General features: G+C 38.7%; 1 protein-coding gene across 1 annotated transcript in view; it reads right to left on the minus strand.

Moving 5' to 3' along the window:
* LOC129767468 (NADPH-dependent 3-keto-steroid reductase Hsd3b4) overlaps nt 1-18321 on the minus strand; it is a 33460-nt gene extending 15139 nt beyond the window's left edge. The window contains exon 1 of the mRNA XM_055768412.1: nt 17802-18321. Within this exon, the coding sequence (XP_055624387.1) occupies nt 17802-17832 (31 nt within the window). The 5' untranslated portion in view covers nt 17833-18321. The remainder of the gene's footprint in view (nt 1-17801) is intronic.
* Nucleotides 18322-18444: the final 123 nt, after the last annotated feature.

Below are 18444 nucleotides of genomic sequence, written 5' to 3' on the forward strand. Positions count from 1 at the left end.
TATAGATGATTGTCTAACTAGAGACTGCACGCTGAGACAACTTGCAGACGATGGAGTTATTTCCATCACGGGTACCAATCCCGCCGTTCTGCAAAATTCCTTGCAAGATACCCTGAACAACCTGTTCACGTGGGCTCTCAAGCTGGGTATCGAATTCTCTACGGAGAAAACTGAAATGGTCCTTTTTTCTAGGAAGCACGAACCCGCCCAATTCCAGCTTCACCTATCCGGCAAAACGATCAAGCACTCGATGTTTTTCAAATACCTTGGAGTATATTTTGACTCTAAATGTACCTGGGGAATACACATTGCGTATTTGAAACAGAAATGCCAGCAAAGAATCAATTTTCTCCAAACAATAACCGGAACATGGTGGGGTGCCCATCCAGGAGACCTCATTCAGTTGTACAAAACAACGATATTATCAGTGTTGGAATATGGCAGTTTTTGCTTCCGATCAGCTGCCAGGATTCATATTCTCAAGCTGGAGAGAATACAATATCGTTGCTTGCGTATAGCCATGGGGTGTTTGCATTCGACACATACGATGAGTCTCGAAGTTTTGGCAGGAGTACCCCCGCTTACTCTTCGGTTCACAGAATTATCCTACAGATTTCTCATCCGTTGCAAGATCATGAATCCATTGGTGATTGATAACTTCGAATATCTACTCCAACTGACTCCTCAGTCAAGTTTTATGTCTCTATACCATGAGTACCTTACCCATGAAGTGCACCCTTCACCGGGCATCTCCAACCAAGTTTGCTTCCCATACTTTTGCAATTCCTCTGTCAATTTTGATCTGTCCATGCGACAAAAGATCCATGGAATCCCAGATCATCTACGCTCCGATTACATTCCGGAGATATTTTCGGCAGAATATGGGAAAGTTAGATCTGATAAAATGTTCTTTACTGACGGTTCATGCATAAACGGGTCCACTGGCTTCGGCATCTTCAATGAAAATTCCAGTGCCTCTTTCAAACTCAAAGATCCTTGTTCCGTGTATGTCGCTGAACTGGGTGCGATATATTACGCATTAGGGATCATTGAAACATTGCCCATCGACCACTATTTTATTTTTTCAGACAGTCTCAGCTCAATAGAGGCAATCCGCTCAATGAAAGTTGATAAACGCTCATCTTATTTCCTAACAAGAATAAGACATCTATTGAGTGTTTTGGTCGAAAAATTATTCAAGATTACCTTAGCATGGGTTCCCTCTCATTGCTCGATTCCGGGGAATGAGAAAGCGGACTCGCTAGCTAAGGTGGGCGCTTCAGAAGGCACACTTTTTGAAAGGCAAATTACTTATAACGAATTTTTTCACATTCCTCGTCAGGACACACTCGTTAGTTGGCAGCGCATGTGGAGTTAAGATGAGTTCGGTCGTTGGTTACACACGATTATCCCTAAGGTTTCGACGAAAGCTTGGTTTAAGGGATTGAATGTCGGTCGTGATTTCATTCGCGTGATATCTCGGCTTATGTCCAATCACTACAACCTAAACGCGCATCTCTATCGAATTGGGCTCGCAGCAAACAATCTTTGTGATTGTGGCGATGGCTACCACGACATCGAGCATATTGTCTGGTCGTGTATCCGGTTCCATGCTGCTCGCTCTCAGCTCTCTAGAGCACTGACAATCGGATATCCCCGTCCGGGATATCTTAGGTAGCCGTGATCCTGATCTTCTGCTTCATCTATACCTGTTCCTCAGAAACGCCGATGTCAACGTTTAATGATGTTTCCTTCTTTGTGTCCCTGTTTCGTATCCCTCCTATCCGATCTATAAACTTTTACTTAGTCGCGGCAATACATACACACACTCTTTACAGATACACGGGCCAAAGGTTGTGCAGTCCACTGATGATTCAACAAAAGCCAAAAGTTGTACCGCCATGACAACTCTACACGAGCTGATGATTGCGCCGGCTAGTGACCATTCTATCCTGGATTCCTCGAGAAGACGCACCACGCTAGATATGGGGTACAGACTAGGGGGGCGTTGCTGATTAATGGTCAGCTGCATCCCAATAGGAAGTATCCCGTGTCGGGCACAGGTACAGATCATTGAAGACAGCAACATCACAATTACGAAAACACTTGTAATACTAACCTCGAGCCAACCGCGAGTAATCGGTTACATATTACTAACATAGTTATAAGGCAAACATTGTCGAAATATTGAACTCCCGGCCCCGTCAGGTTGACGCCATATGAGCCTTAATAAAAATATATATTTTGGATAAAAAAAAAAAAAAGAGCGACCGCAAAGTCACCATCATCGATGTCGCTATTCCACTGAACCAGAATCTGGAGGAGACCCACGGTCGCAAAATCTGCAAGTACCGACCATTGGCCGTGGAGCTCAAGGAACTGTGGGGGCTAAGGGAGGTCCCAAGAATTGTTCCAGTCGTTCTCTCTGGAACTGGAATTATCCCGAAGACACTTCTGGAAGCGCTAAAGGTGTTGAACATCGAGAAGGAATTGGCTGGCATCCAAAAGTCGGTCATCCATAGCACCTGCGCGATTGTCCGACAATTCCTCGGTCAGGACTAAAACAGCACGAGCATGCAGATACGTGCATTTCGCAGAGCCTAGTCCCCCTTTGGCATTCAGAAGCCCGGGGGCAGGTGAAAATTCTGGCTAGGTTCGCCTAGTTAAGAAGTGAGATAAGTCTGCCAAAAAAAAAAAGTGCTCCCGTGGCCGAGTGGTTAGCGTCATAACTAACATGCCGGGTGTTCGGGTTCGATTCCCGTTCTGGTCGGGGGAATTTTTCGTCAAAGAAATTTCCTCCGACTTGCACTGTGATCACGCGTATTCTAGAGCTTGCCACTCAGAATGCATTCAAGGCGTGTTATTTGGCATAGAAATCTAAACTAAGTACTAATAAAAATGACGCAAGTAATACAACGTTGAGACGGCGAAGTTCCTCTAGGAACGTTAGTGCCATTGGAGAAGAAGAAGAACATCTACAAAAAGATGGTCAGAAAATGAAATGTAGGAAATTACTTAAGTTTTCATTAAAATTTATCAAAGAATTTTTTGGAAAAAAATTTCATTAAAATAACTTTTTTTTTCAGCGAAATTTTTTTTCCGAAACATTTTTGGTATTTTTTCGTAAAAATTTGAATAATTTCCTACATTTCATCCTTTGACATGAATGTTGTAGGTATCATAGTTCTTAAGTAATATTTTTTTGTAAAAATTTAAGAAGAAAAAATTTGGCTTTTCCAAAATCTTTTCCAAAATTATTTTTCGAATATTTCAAGTATGCAAAGTTGCTTAAATGGCCCATGTCTTTACACCCACAACGGTTCGCTGCTATCTGAGATGGTGCTGCCAACGACCAGGAGAGTTGGCATGAAATTCTTCAATAGCGGAAAAAATATTTTTCTTGGACGGTAATAAAGTTGGCACGGCCTTACAAAGAGTTAAAGCTGAAAGTACAGACAATTTAGATTATTCAAAATTCAAATTGTATTCAGTTTCTTCTAAACTGCCAATGATTCATATTTGCGTGAAAAATCGTAAATATACATAAAGTGTGTACAATACGCAATAGATGCTAATCATTTTAATCCAAAACCCATGACGAGTGATGAATTTTTTCACTCTAAATAACAACATTTGAATTCAAAACTGCGTCATGCAAACAAAATACAGTTTGCTTGGTGTCGATATATAGGCGAAAAAACCCGGTCCGGGTGAAGCAAATGCAAATAGGCAAGCGCCCAAATGTAGGTGAGAGGAGTACATATACACTTTACGGTCACCAATTGTACGAATGTAGGGATGCAAAATTTAAAGCCATTTCCGGAGCGAACCCGAGGAACCTGACATTGCTAAGCACACGTTTCCTCCTTGCGCGTGCACTTTATTGATTTTGCAAATGTTGACTCGGGAAAGAGAGCCGTGTTTTTGGAATTTTATAAAACGTGTAAACAGAACGAGATGCTATTAGCTGCTGCCGGTGCTGATGTGGGGGAGTCCTTCGCCCAGCCAGTCAGCCAGGCAAGGCAGTCGTTACATCAATCACAACGCATTCACATTTAATCAACCAAGTGGAAATCAAATAAATCATTACTGGTGCGCGCTCGTCTGCACTGATTTTACGCCACGGTGGAGTGCGGAGTGTGCGCGTGATTTTTCTAGAGCCCCGTTGAAATGGAGCGCGCGCGTGGATCGTGGGACCGGACGCGAGTAATAAAGCCCTCCGGCGGCTGCAGATTCAAACCCCCTTCGGAACATAGCAGGGAGAAAAAAAAGTTGGTCGCATTTAGAGTGGTAGAAAAATTCAACGGCCAAGTGCCCTGAAACAAGTGATCGTTTCACCGTAGAAACCGAAACAGCACACAGAGCTCTAGAGATATTACAGATTCATTATGTAGATGGAATCATCATCGGTTTTGATTTTGTATTTACATTCAATTTGAATTTTAAATATAACATAACACTTTGCGCCAACATGAGTCGCCCGAAGGCGCAAATGCGCTCGATTCCCGCGCGGAAGGCCACACTCCAGAAAATTCGGTACATTTTACACTTTTTGTATAAAGGCCAAAATGCAAAATGTAGAATCAATTCAAAAATTGGTCACTTAGCTATACACAGACTGCCGGCTAAGACGATTTTTTTTATTAATTCGTTTATTTTTACAGGCTCAGTTACTTAAGTTTAAAGGAGCCGAATTCTTAAATATAATTTTAAAACTATATATATAAACAATTTTCTTACATCTATGGTTAGTAAGGTGGAAAACCGATTACTCGCGGTGTACTCGAGTTTAGGAGGGTGACATATTTTTAGGAGAAGGATGGGATATAAGGAAATTGTAGGCTAAGACGATTATTTCAGTCGAAAATTGGAGTAAGCGCTCTTAAAATTGCAACTATCGATTCCGAATTTCGATTTTTAATCATTATTAGGCGTTGCTCGTTCGTGTACTTCACCATGATGAAAATGTTGATTTTGATTGACGTTTTGACATTGACAGCCCATTAAATGTGGTTCTCAGATTAGACCCGTGTTTTTATTTTTTTATTAGGGTTCCCATTTCCATTTTAGGGTGGTCAAAAAAATCAATTTTGAAAAATCATAACTCAAGAACAAAAAAATATCTTATTTTTGAATATGTTATGTAAAAAATCTTCAGCTTTCAAAAAAATATAGCGCCCGCCCTTGGTCCCGAGACCATGAAATCTATAAAAAAAACAAATAGAATCAATAATTACCAAAACAAAATCCAATTCCATCACAAATGTAATAGTTTTTTTTTTAAAAAGGCTAACCCATTCGCTTCAATTTGATATGCCGATCCTCTGAAACGGTAAAGTAGTTCAAAAGTTATGAATTTTTGAAAAAAGTCATTTTTGGGAGAAAAAAAAATAAGGTAAAAAGTTGTTTTTTGGACAACCTTAAGATGAAAATAGTCACCCTTATGAAAAAAAAAAAAAAAATACGGGTCTCATATTTTGCGATAGAGAACAAAACTACCACTTTTCACGAAAATCTGAGAACCACTTTATCGGTTTGGTATGGAATGGCTGCATAAATATTTGGAGGCGATCTGGCGTAGTGGTAACATCCTTGCCTCTCACGCTAAAGGTCACGAGTTCAATTCTCACTCCCGACATTCTTCCAAAAATGGAAGTAAAAAGTGACGAACCAGCCAAAAATGAGTTGAAAATCACTATAATACAGATAATAAAATGCATAAATATTTTTTATTCATTTGATTTCTGTTTTATACGAAGTTCTTACAAGTTAAGTGATGAAAAAATTGCATTATGAAAGGCATGTCTTATATGATAGGTTTTTTTTTTGATATTGAATGTTGGACATTTCAAATTATTTTAAAATTATTAAAACGAGCTACCTACTTAAACTAACCTTAGCCTAAAACTATGAAATTACTAGACAAATTCCGAAAATCAAATGTCACTTCCAGGGTATTCAGTCAGGACATTTCGTGAACCTCCGTTGTTCTCGCCGGATATAATATAAATTCTTCACGGATGAAAGTATGAAATTACCCGGAAAATAACGAAAGATTATAGATAAAAATGACCAATTTTCAATAAAGAAGTTTACATTTAAAAATTGAACATAAACCACGGATACGTTTTGAATAACCCAATCTATACAGATTATGTTCCTGTTTCTACCCATCAGGGTATTATCCTGCTTTGCTACATCTTGAGTTTTCAGGGAAGAAATAAAATGAGAGAAATCTCCGAAATGACAACGACAATAAGGAATTTCATTGTCCTCAATTTTGGTTGAAATCGAGAACAATTCATGCGTACGCAGGGAACTCATAAAATCAATAAACACAGAGGGAAAAGTCAATCCCAAGTTACGACGTTTGATGATTTTAAACCATTCCGAAAAAAATGCCATCCGTGCGCTGATGACAAATCGCGGTTCGTCGCCTATCTCTGAAGCGAGACTTCGGTTGTGCCATGTCTGCACTTTGTGGCTTAAATTTTTAACGCCCGCGGTTTCAACACACATAGGGGAGCCGCGGGTAAGATGGACAGTGGGGGTATAATGGACAGTTGGTTGGTTTGTATAGTTGCATTATGAATTTCAAATTTCTGTTGATGGGAAACCCTTCTTCATGCTATTCTATAATATGACAATGAATACTGATCAAAAGGAGAATAGAGAAACAAAAACCGAAAATCGAACATGATTCCCCGTGTGGATGTAACTTTTGCGGCTTCGATATTAAGCATTTTGAGTGGTTTAATTGCAAAATTGAATTTGCTGATGGATATATTTCGATTTGTGAGTTGACAGAGAAGCGATATTAGGTATGTACGGAAAAGTAAATTCATTCGTAAGTGGTAAATTTAAATTATTGAAATAATTGCACTGGTGGGGTTGAAATGGACAGTCACATCCAATTCATGACGGAAAGTGAAGGGAAGAATATTGAACTCTTTTTTATATTGCTTTCTCTTTTTGTTCTATTTCAGTTACTGGACGCACAAACACTGAGAGAGAGAGAGTGAAATTATTCCTCTCGCGCACGATGAACCTCTACGCTTCGTATATTATGAACCTGTCCATGTTTCCCCCACTGCATGTCCATTATACCCGCAACGGTAAAAATGTTCTACGTTTCGGCTTTTTTTAATTTCAGTAAAAACATGAAAAACACATTTTTATAAAACATTTGGCGAGTTATTTAAAAAACCAGTATATTGAACTGTAAGAAACTGCTTTTAAATTGTTGAAAACATGAGTTTCCAAAGATACAATTGAAGTTTTCCTTAACATGTCCGTCTTACCCCCATCTCCCCTAAAAGTGATATCGTGATCCTCTCCTCTTGTGAATAATAAACACGGCAGATCTTCGCCGCTCATCGCAACAGTGACGTCCATACACGACACGCATTGTTTTGGTACCAAGAGAGGGAGAAAGATGACCGTGAACGCGTTGTGACTTAAGGTTGCGTTGCGATCGTCGCGGTTTATGGTATTATTGGGTCTTTCTACCTTTATGTTTTTATTTTCTCTATAGTAATTTCTTGGCCAGGGTGAGAAACAGTGGCTTGAGATAGCGACGCGATGATAATTAGTCACGAGGCTTTTGTGCAAGCTGTGGCTAACTTGTTTGTGTTGTAACCTTGACGGGTTGTCCTAAACATCTTCTGCAGTTGGATGCAACGCGGTGTCATCTATTGTCACTCGTGGCCCCCTCGACAGATTGACTTAGATGGCCGCTGCACGGTATAGCTTGATGGAAACAGCAACAAAAAATCCGAGTCGTTTTTTGTTCGTTTTTGGGAAATGTTATTGCATAAGATTCGTTTCACAGTACATAAAAGACTTTTTGGCTGCAGTGGCGTTAATCAATCTCCGCACTGAAATGTGTATTAGGAAATTGATTTGAAAGGGGTCTGACGTAAGACAACACAGGGTTTTAGTTGTTTCACTTTTTCATTGTCGAAGAATGTCTTCGGATTAGCTGGGCGGTTTTCGATGAAAACGAGATCAATGATTCAGCTCCAGTCGGTGTTATGAAATGCGTTTCAGTGTTCAGTGATCAGGTGGAAGTGGCTGAAAACCTGTTCTCAATTGTTGCGCATTTCGCATGTCTAGATTGGAGACAAGACACATTGTTTGTGTGTTGACAAAGCATTCCAAGCACATCTTCCTGTGCGCAGCTTAGTGTTCCATGCATATATTGATGCTGATGGTGTGATTTCAGCTCATAGTTGCTATTAATATATATTAGAAATATAAACAAAATTCTAACTGTAATATAATAGAGTCAGTAAATCTGGCTGTATATAATCGAGTTCGACGATATATACCAGGGATGGCCAAACTTTTGGACATTACGGGCAACTAATTGTTCAAATGTTAGGCGGCGGTCTACCAACGTTGACTCTATCAAAATGTCATCAGAAAATGAATGTAGTACAACACATCCAAAGTTTTAACCCTCCTGTACTCGCGCGTAAAATCATAACCCGTATACTCGAGCACGGTATCACAGGCTGTGCTTGTCTCTGTAATTCTGCTATTGTGCATTTATAGGCGTTATTTGTATTTATTTAAAATAGTAAAAGTTATAATTAAATAAAAAAAAACTCCAGAAAATACTTTTTCTTCAACTTTATTCAGTTTCAATAGTCTTTCAATTCAGCCTCCTCAAAACAAAATTTGGTCTGTCTGTGAAACTGTATGCTCGAGTATAGGAGGCTTAACACGTTGAGCCCCGAATTTTTATTGCTGCGCTTTCCATTCAACCCGCATCACGAGCGTTTGCACAATATCAGTGTCAGTTCCAGCTCCCAAAGATACTTATTGGATGAATAGAAACTAGTCAGAAATTCGACTAGTAAGTAGTCACATTTTGTAAAACATCCGAAAACGTTTGTATGTATTTATTTATTTTCTTATTTTGTAACTGTCCGTCCCAGTCAGTTAGCACTTTCCTGCCAAAAACTTCAACGTCGGCCCCTAGGGACCGACGCGGGGCTCAACGTGTTAATTGAAGGAAAAACATGGGTCATACTTATAAATATTCAATGATGAATTATTCTATAAAATAAAAATAATTATTGGTTACTAAATAATTGATACGTAATATTTTATTTTCTGTAAAGTCTTATGAATCAATATCGTTGATTTTTTAAGGAAATTGTCATTTATGAACATACAAAGCATTTCTTTTCCATAAAAATTCACTGAAGATGATTATTGTATCCCTCAATTACCTAGAGGTATAGGGACCCTCTATCGGAAATATTGAACCCTATTATGTAAATTCAATCGAACTGTCGATTCGATCCCTATGACTATCACACCGAGCAAACTTTCGTATTTTGTAAATCGATAGAATCTTATCGAATCCAGTTCATTCTTGAACGTCGACGAATTTCATATTTTGAAACGTTGCCGAAAGGTTTCTCAGAGCAAAACACCAGAAATGCAACAAGCAAACCAAACAATTAATTCACATTACTTATCATAGTTTTGAAACTGAAATAACAATAATGCATTAAAACTCGCATTCGCGGTCTTCAAAGGCGAAGTTTTCTCCATAAATTCAGTTTTTATTAATTTTCGAAACCTTACGCCGGATGTTTCCACCATTTTCAATGGGTCATTTAATAAATTATATTCCTGGAGCAAACTTTGTTGAAATTGTTCCTAGTGACAATCATTTGCTTTATTACAAGCTATAATCGAACAACTGGATATTAAATAACTAACAATCTGAAAGAAAATATTAGAACGAACACTTTAATGATGAAAAATCTACTCTTACCTTATAACTAAACCTTATAAAATATTCACGGCAAAAAGTGGGATTATATATTTAATCCATTGCGTTTGGAAGTGACACTATCCTAGACCAGCTGGCGGGCGCCTAGGAATACCTACGCGAGCGACCGGTAGACCGCGGACTACCGTTCGGCCATCCCTGATATATACAGCCATTACATGCCAAACATGATTTGGTGTAAATAGGTAATTTTGTGCTTTATCGCAAAACATTAGACCCGATTTTTTTTATTTTTTATATTTATTTCCATTTTAGGGAGGTCCGAAAAATCATTTTTCCCCTTTTTTCCAAAAATGTTTTTTTTTTCAAAATGTCATAACTTGCGAACAACTTAACCGATTCAAATGATCGTCATATCAAATTAAAGCCAATGAGCAGGTCTTCTTTAAAAAATATTAAATTTTGCAAAACAAAATTATTTTGTTTTCGTAGTTATCGATTGTATTTATTTTTCACAGTTCACATGGTCTCGGGACCAAGGACGCTATAATTTTTTATATTTTTTCTTGAAAGCTCCCGAAACCAAAGATGTGTCTTTTTTAGTTTTTGGGTAATGATTTTTAAAATTTAACTTGTTTTCAGCATTCGTTCAATATTTCTATGCAACTAGACTAGATCTATGCGATTTCTATGTAATTTCTTCGCAAGCATAATATTTTTTCAATTTTATATGTCAATTATCTGGATAGTGAGGAATTATGAATATTTGAAAAATACATTTTTGGTAGAAAAGGCAAAAACATAATTTTCGGTTCATCGGTTGAATTTGAAAAATTTCAACTTCAAAACGACAAAAATCACATCTCTGATTTTTGGATATGTTATGAAAAAAACCCCAGCTTTCAAAAAATATATAAAAATATAGAGCGCCCTTTAGTCCAAAACCATGAAAATATAAAGGTTGATGGGTCTGAGCCTAAGGGCACGAACGGGATCTTGACATAGGACTGCGATAGGGTGTAGTAATTGCATTTGGATTGAGTTTTTTCATTGTGCAAAACATGTAATTTTTTCTGTTTCGATACATCAAATGAAAGCCCTAGAAATAACCGTTTGCTGTATGAACTTGTATCCTTTAAATGGGATAGATGAGAGAACGTGGTAGAATCCGTTGAAAAATGCACCCAAAAATACTATTGAAGCCATTGCTACACTTTTCTTCTGTTTATTCAATTATGCAGAAGAAGATAAAAAGTAATCATGTATCATGTTTAACCCTCTTATACTCGCGTATAAGTCTGACAGACCGAGCATCAATGAGGAGCCTGACTAAAATGACCATAAAAACTGAATGAAGTTAAAGAAAAAAATATTTTCTGGAGTTTTTCCACTCAATTATATTTTTTCTTTGAATAAATACCATTTGTAATAACTTTATAGCCCGGTGATGTATATTGAGTATTCTATGGCCATTAGTGCTCTGTAGCTGCTGTAGTGAACTGATCTTATTGGTTGCTATGTATTGCTTATGTATAGGAAAAGGAAAGGAGAGAGTGCATTCGAGGTAGTGGTGCGGGCTTTTAAGGAACACATATATGGGGAACATAATATTAACATCGCCCCTACTCTAGCTATCATAATCTGATACGCTTGAGATACCCTATCAAACTTCTAAATCAACAGCTAGTTTAATTCAGCAATTGCCTTCTTTACATAACCAAACAACACGCTCGATATTATGACATCCTGGACCTCAATTACATAAATTGTTAGTAGTAAGACCTAGGGGTAGTGGGGGCAAAGTGGTCACCTGCTTGTTTGGTAGTATAACTATTGACTATAGATGGCGTATTGATAGTTACCTTATGTTTGAAGAATTTAATGACCTTTGAGTCACCCTGTACTTCAGTAGAGCTGTCGCATGTCATAATACAAATAAAAACAGAAATTACTCTCTCGATAGCCATTCGGCCGTAATTCTGTGCGCATGGTATTTAAGGAATTTCTCGTGAAATTTAGTTTATTCAATCTGATATGTTGGACAAATCATCAGTTTGGACGACTGTTGACATATTCTAGGAGAGGTGAACAGATATTTTGTTTAATCTCAGCAATTAACTAGCATAGAAATTATTTTCATGTTTGGGGGCAAAGTGTATAGATCACGTTGGCCATGCTTCACCATGTCGTGAATTAATCCTGTACACTCATTTCGAGAATCCGGAGTTGTCACATCGGGACATCGGTAAGATGCTGGGAATCGTCCAATCCACGGTCAGCAGAGTACTAAAACGATACTTCGAGAACCTAACCATCGACCGGAAGGTGAAGAACGGCAAAAATGAATGCTCCGTCAGTGAAAAAGATCACAAGCGCGTAGTTAAGCAGTTTAGACATGATCCGAGAAGTTCGGTCCGGGATGTCGCCAATAAGCTGAATTTGTCAAGTTCATTCGTCCAGCGGATCAAGCAGCGGGAGGGCCTGCGTACATACAAGGTTCAGAAGGCTCCTAACCGCGACGAAAGGCAAAACATGGTGGGGAAGACGCGAGCCCGGAAGCTGTACACCGAAATGCTGACGAAGCCGCATTGCCTGGTAATGGACGACGAAACCTACGTCAAAGTGGACTTTCGTCATCTGCCGGGCCTGTTGTTATTCTCCGCAGAGGACAAATTCAGCGTTCCGTAGGAGATTCGCAAGCAGAAACTATCCAAGTTTGCCAAAAAGTACATGGTGTGGCAAGCGATCTGCTCATGCGGAAAGCGGAGCGCCCCCTTCGTGATGACCGGCACGGTAAACGGGCAGGTTTACCTTAAGGAGTGCCTACAGAAGCTCTTACTACCACTATTGAAGCAGCACGAGGGCCCGACCATCTTCTAGCCGGATCTCGCTTCGTGCCACTATTCAAAGGACGTGTTGGAGTGGTACGAAGCCAACGGGGTCACCTTCGTGCCAAAGGAAATGAACCCGCCCAACGCGCCGGAGCTTCGCCCAATAGAGAAATATTGGGCGATTATGAAGCAGGCCCTCCGGAAGAACCCAAAAGTTGTCAAATCGGAGGCGGACTTCAAGAGAAAATGGATTTCTGTTAAAAAAAAACTACAACCTGACGTTGTACAGAACCTTATGGACGGGGTAAAGGGGAAGGTGCGAGCATACGGGCTTGGGCTCGAAGTATGAATAAAAAGAAAATGCCAAAAGTTGTTTAATAGTTTTTATTTTACTGTCTAAAATTTTCAAAAGGATCGGTCTACTGGGCGAATTTCTACAGCGTTTTTTCCGTGGTGCAATTTGATGTGACACACCCTTTACCTCATCACATTCTGCTCTTGAAGAAGATCCTTTTATGGCTTTGACCCTGGATAAATATACCACTCCAACTAAACCAAGCCTCATTATGTGGAACGTTATGTGTTTCTTACTACGTTTTTATATGTAAGAGAAAATTTAAATTGAGACTTTAGGTGAATAGGCCAAGATTATTTCATACATGTACCTACTATCTCAAATATGATTTGAACAAATTTGGACGAAAAAAAACGCATAAATATATCCCATTTAGCTTGATATGTGCGGGTGGCCACTTTGCCCCCACTAGGTGACCACTTTACCTCCAAGCAAAAAAAAAAAAGTTCGATTTTTCACCTTTTTTTCTAATGATGAAAAGTGTACTATTTTGAATTTTTATAGTAAAAGCCGTTTCATATCTTGAACAACAATGAGTAGACCTATAATATTCTTCGAGAAACGGGAATTAAATCGGTATGTGGACGCTGGAAATGGACATGACCACTATGCCCCCACTTCCCCTACACGATAAAACCGTGAATTGAGCACAAATTGATTGGGGAACAAACAATGCAATAACTGATAAATGCCTTTTATCGGTGAATGGAGAATAATTCATTATACACATAAGCTCACATTGTGAGTTAATGCCCGAATTTAGGCAAAAAGATTGCTCGTTGCGTCGGAGAGGAAAGCGAGTGATGAGCAATCGAAAGAAAACATACCCAAAACATAATCGTCAAATTGTTAACCTTTTTACTATATTCACTGTTCATGTTTTTAGCAAAAAAAAATTGTTTGAAAAAATTTCCTGTCTGATGGTATATAACACAACATATGTCGCAATAACGATTTGAAGTAACATGCGTTTGAAAACTCTTAATGAATCGTTACATTTTTCGTAGAGTGACCCGCCTTAATAGAAATCAAAGACATAGTTCTATGTGAAAAAATCAAATACAATAAATAAATACAACAACAAAATCCAACTTTCTTGCAAGTATAATATTTTTCTAAAAAATATTAACTAATTGTCTTTAATTTGATATGTCGATCATCCTAATCGGCTCGGTAGTTCAAAAGTTATGTGTTTTCGAAAAAAGTCATTTTTGGGAAAAAAAGGTGAAAAAATAGATTTTACGGACCACCCTAAAATGGAAATTAGCACCCTAATGAAAAAATAAAAAACCGGTTCAATATTTTGCGATAAAGAACAAATCTTTCACTATTCACGAAAATTTGAGAACCACTATATCGGTTTCACATGGAATTACTGTATATAACTTGGCATATAGAGGTTTTAGGGATCGATAAACGTTTCTAGGGTGGTTCCCTCTCTCTAAGGGTGGCTGCCATACAAATGAAACACAAACATCTGCATAACTCGATTACTAATCAAGCAAATGAAGGCAAATATGGGCGACGTGAGGGTTTTTGGGTACGAGAAATGTTTCTATTATGGTATGATACCCGTCTCTCCTCTGGAATGGAGAGGGGGTCCCATAAAAACATTACACATATTTCAACCAAATATGACAATTTAAAATTTTCTGAGAACTAAAGGGTGTGTCACATCAAATTGCATCACGGAAAAAACGCTGTAGAAATTCGCCCAGTAGACCGATCGTTTTGAAAATTTTAGACAGTAAAATAAAAACTATTAAACAGCTTTTGGCATTTTCTTTTCATTCATACTTCATACTATGCTCGCACCTTCCTCTTTACCCCGTCCATAAGGTTCTGTACAACGTCAGGTTGTAGTTTTTTTTGAACAGAAATCCATTTTCTCTTGAAGTCCGCCTCCGATTTGACAACTTTTGGGTTCTTCCGGAGGGCCTGCTTCATAATCGCCCAATATTTCTCTATTGGGCGAAGCTCCGGCGCGTTGGGCGGGTTCATTTCCTTTGGCACGAAGGTGACCCCGTTGACTTCGTACCACTCCAACACGTCCTTTGAATAGTGGCACGAAGCGAGATCCGGCCAGAAGATAGTCGGGCCCTCGTGCTGCTTCAATAGTGGTAGTAAGCACTTCTGTAGGCACTCCTTAAGATGAACCTGCCCGTTTACCGTGCCGGTCATCACGAAGGGGGCGCTCCGCTTTCCGCAAGAGCAGATCGCTTGCCACACCATGTACTTTTTGGCAAACTTGGATAGTTTCTGCTTGCGAATTTCGTCCGGAACGCTGAATTTGTCCTCTGCGGAGAAGAACAACAGGCCCGGCAGCTGACGAAAGTCCGCTTTGACGTAGGTTTCGTCGTCCATTACCAGGCAATGCGGCTTCGTCAGCATTTCGGTGTACAGCTTCCGGGCTCGCGTCTTCCCCACCATGTTTTGCCTTTCGCCGCGGTTAGGAGCCTTCTGAACCTTGTATGTACGCAGGCCGTCCCGCTGCTTGGTCCGCTGGACGAATGAACTTGACAAATTCAGCTTATTGGCGACATCCCGGACCGAACTTCTCGGATCACGTCTAAACTGCTTAACTACGCGCTTGTCATCTTTTTCACTGACGGAGCATCCATTTTTGCCGTTCTTCACCTTCCGGTCGATGGTTAGGTTCTCGAAGTATCGTTTTAGTACTCTGCTGACCGTGGATTGGACGATTCCCAGCATCTTACCGATGTCCCGATGTGACAACTCCGGATTCTCGAAATGAGTGCACAGGATTAATTCACGACGCTCTTTTTCGTTCGACGACATTTTTCCAAATTTACGAAAAATTGACAGTGAAGCATGGCCAACGTGATCTATACACTCTTATCTGATTATAAGCGAAAGCTGAAGGTATAATTCCTAAAAATTAAATTTCTACAGCGTTTTTTCCGTGATGCAATTTGATGTGACACACCCTTTATGAAGGAAAATGGGAAAATTCAAAAAATTCCCATATGGTCTACAATTACATAGTGACAAGCGTTGTTAATCCATTTGATGTTTGCGCTAACGAAATTGATCTTTGTTCAAAATCTATTTCAGATTTTAATGTAATAAAACGCACTCCTATATCTTCTTCTATCTACCATCAACACTCCCTAACTCGATATCCAAGGGACCATCAAGTTAGGGATGTATCGAGTTATGGAGAAAAGAATGCTTGTAAAATCAATCAAAGGTGGTATTAATTTCATCGAGTTAGAAAAAATATCGAGATACAGAACATCGAGTAAAGGAGAGTTGAGTGTTTATAAATAAAAATGAATGACCGAATGTGTTGATAGAAGCAAAACTCGTAATTGTCCGATTTAGGGCTGTCTTAATTCTATCATATTTTCAGTATCAAACATTTATTCCATATAACGGAGAAACATGTTATTCGCAAGTGGTTGAAAAATCTAGAACGAGAATTGTGTTTGAAAATAATCTGATAGCATGATGATAGAATTACTAGGAATTTTATAGTGAAAGATAATTTTAAAGGGTCAGCTAGAAGATCAATCAATGAACACTTCTACTATTGGACCCATGATCGTAAGAGAACGTGAATGTTTGAAGGTATTGATAGCAAAACATAAATTTTGGGCGGGACGAAATTTGCCGGGTCTACCTTTGACATTGCATAAAATCAACTATACTATTGTCGCAAATGTCAAAATTAAACTTTACTGAAAATCGAAAAATCACTCAAGGGAGGAAATTGGGGTTTTCAAAAACAAATTCTTGATACCAAATGTCTTAGAATTGCATGAACCGTCGAGATTTACTGTTATCTCGAAAAAAATTTTTTGTCAAAAATTAAATTTTTGGCACTTGGTTGTTTTTTTTGTCTGAAAAGCCGATTTTTGAAAAAAAAAATTTCGAGATAACAGTAAACCTCGACGTTTCATGCGATTTTAAGACATTTGGCATCAAACAATTAATTTATTACTAACCCCATATTTTCCATTGGCCTTTTGCCAAAATTCAATGAGAAACAGAATAGAAGTCAAATTATTTTTTTTGTAAGGAACATCAAATTTTGTAGGATTGTTTCTAATATGTTACTGAGTTCACGAATGGTATAAGCGCATTAACAATGATCATCAAGGATGCTATTCAAATAGTACGTAAATTCATTTAAATTCAGCTAAAATTACCACTAGAATCAACAAAAGATAAAAAAAATACCTGTAAACACCAATTCTAGTCATTTGTTGCAACGCAATCGACTAGAAAACTGGAAAACAAGTTCAGTCACTCATAGTACACATCTAGCACCATGTGAATTGTACAAATCAGAAAAATGTTTTTTTTTTTCGATAAAAGATTGGTGTTATGACCATTTATCCTAATATGTTTGCAGCAGAATTCACAGGAACCTCAACAGATCTTAAACGCTTATTTCAATGATTTAAAATCAAATTACGAATAGGGATTATGTGCGAATTAGGGTACATCCTTGGCGAGAAACCAGATTTAAATGACGAACACGAAACAACTAATTTCAGAAAGGTAGCTCTAGGTCATTCTTTTTCGCAATAGTTTGTCACTAAATTGAAAAGAAAACGATTCGAATACAAGTTTGTGTTATTTCTTATATTTGATCGCTCGAAAGTTAATTCATGCATTCTCAGTGCATTTTTGAAAATGTCACCAAGGTTCATCAACATTCTTAATTCCCATGATACCGGTCAATAACGTCTCATTTCAGATGGTCTCCGAAAAAAAACAGTTATCTTCATTTTGTACTTCCGCCGAAGATTTGAAAGTAAAATGACTTCTTTCTATGTTTGTGATCAATGACTATGGACTTTTTGCATGCCATTAAATTAAAGAAACACTGATATACCTGTGATCAGAACTATTTCCTTGGCTTCCATTATCGTTTCTACTGCTTCACTTTATTGGGTTTGGTTTTTCAGCCGTATCACTCCAACCCGATTTCACCCAAACTTTTATGATGACTTCAATTTTCTCTCAACCAGAGTAATTAATGTTTCACCAAATGAATTCCAAAACTCATGCTCGATATTTTCAAAACAACACACACACAAAATCCGCTACTTCAGCACGAAGAAACGCTTGCGTAACTTTACGGTGCCCTGATTTTTATCAACACAATGCCGCCGTATTTCTGTATTTAATTTTTGCCCAAAACTTGAAACTAGTCTTCTTTCGATGTCACGAACAGCCACTCCAAAACAGGCGCAACCAAACAATAAACAAACAATTCGCGGTAGCGTGTCACGCCGGTGGTTTCAAAGCACTCCCTTGTGGCGACCACAACTTTATGCTACTTGAACTAGCGCCTTAGGTACTAACTGAACCGTGCGAACGCGATCGCGACCAAACGTTGACTAAAATCTTTTGCTTGGGAGGCTTCGCGGGTATCCCACCACGCTTAGAGTTCGGTTGATCATTCGGTGCAGTGTCACCACAGTGATTGGCGATCGACGGTTCATTTGTTTTCATTTGTCCAGGTGACGTAAGGC

This window comes from Toxorhynchites rutilus, chromosome 2, assembly GCF_029784135.1.
Source record: "Toxorhynchites rutilus septentrionalis strain SRP chromosome 2, ASM2978413v1, whole genome shotgun sequence".
NCBI classification, from domain to species: domain Eukaryota; kingdom Metazoa; phylum Arthropoda; class Insecta; order Diptera; family Culicidae; genus Toxorhynchites; species Toxorhynchites rutilus.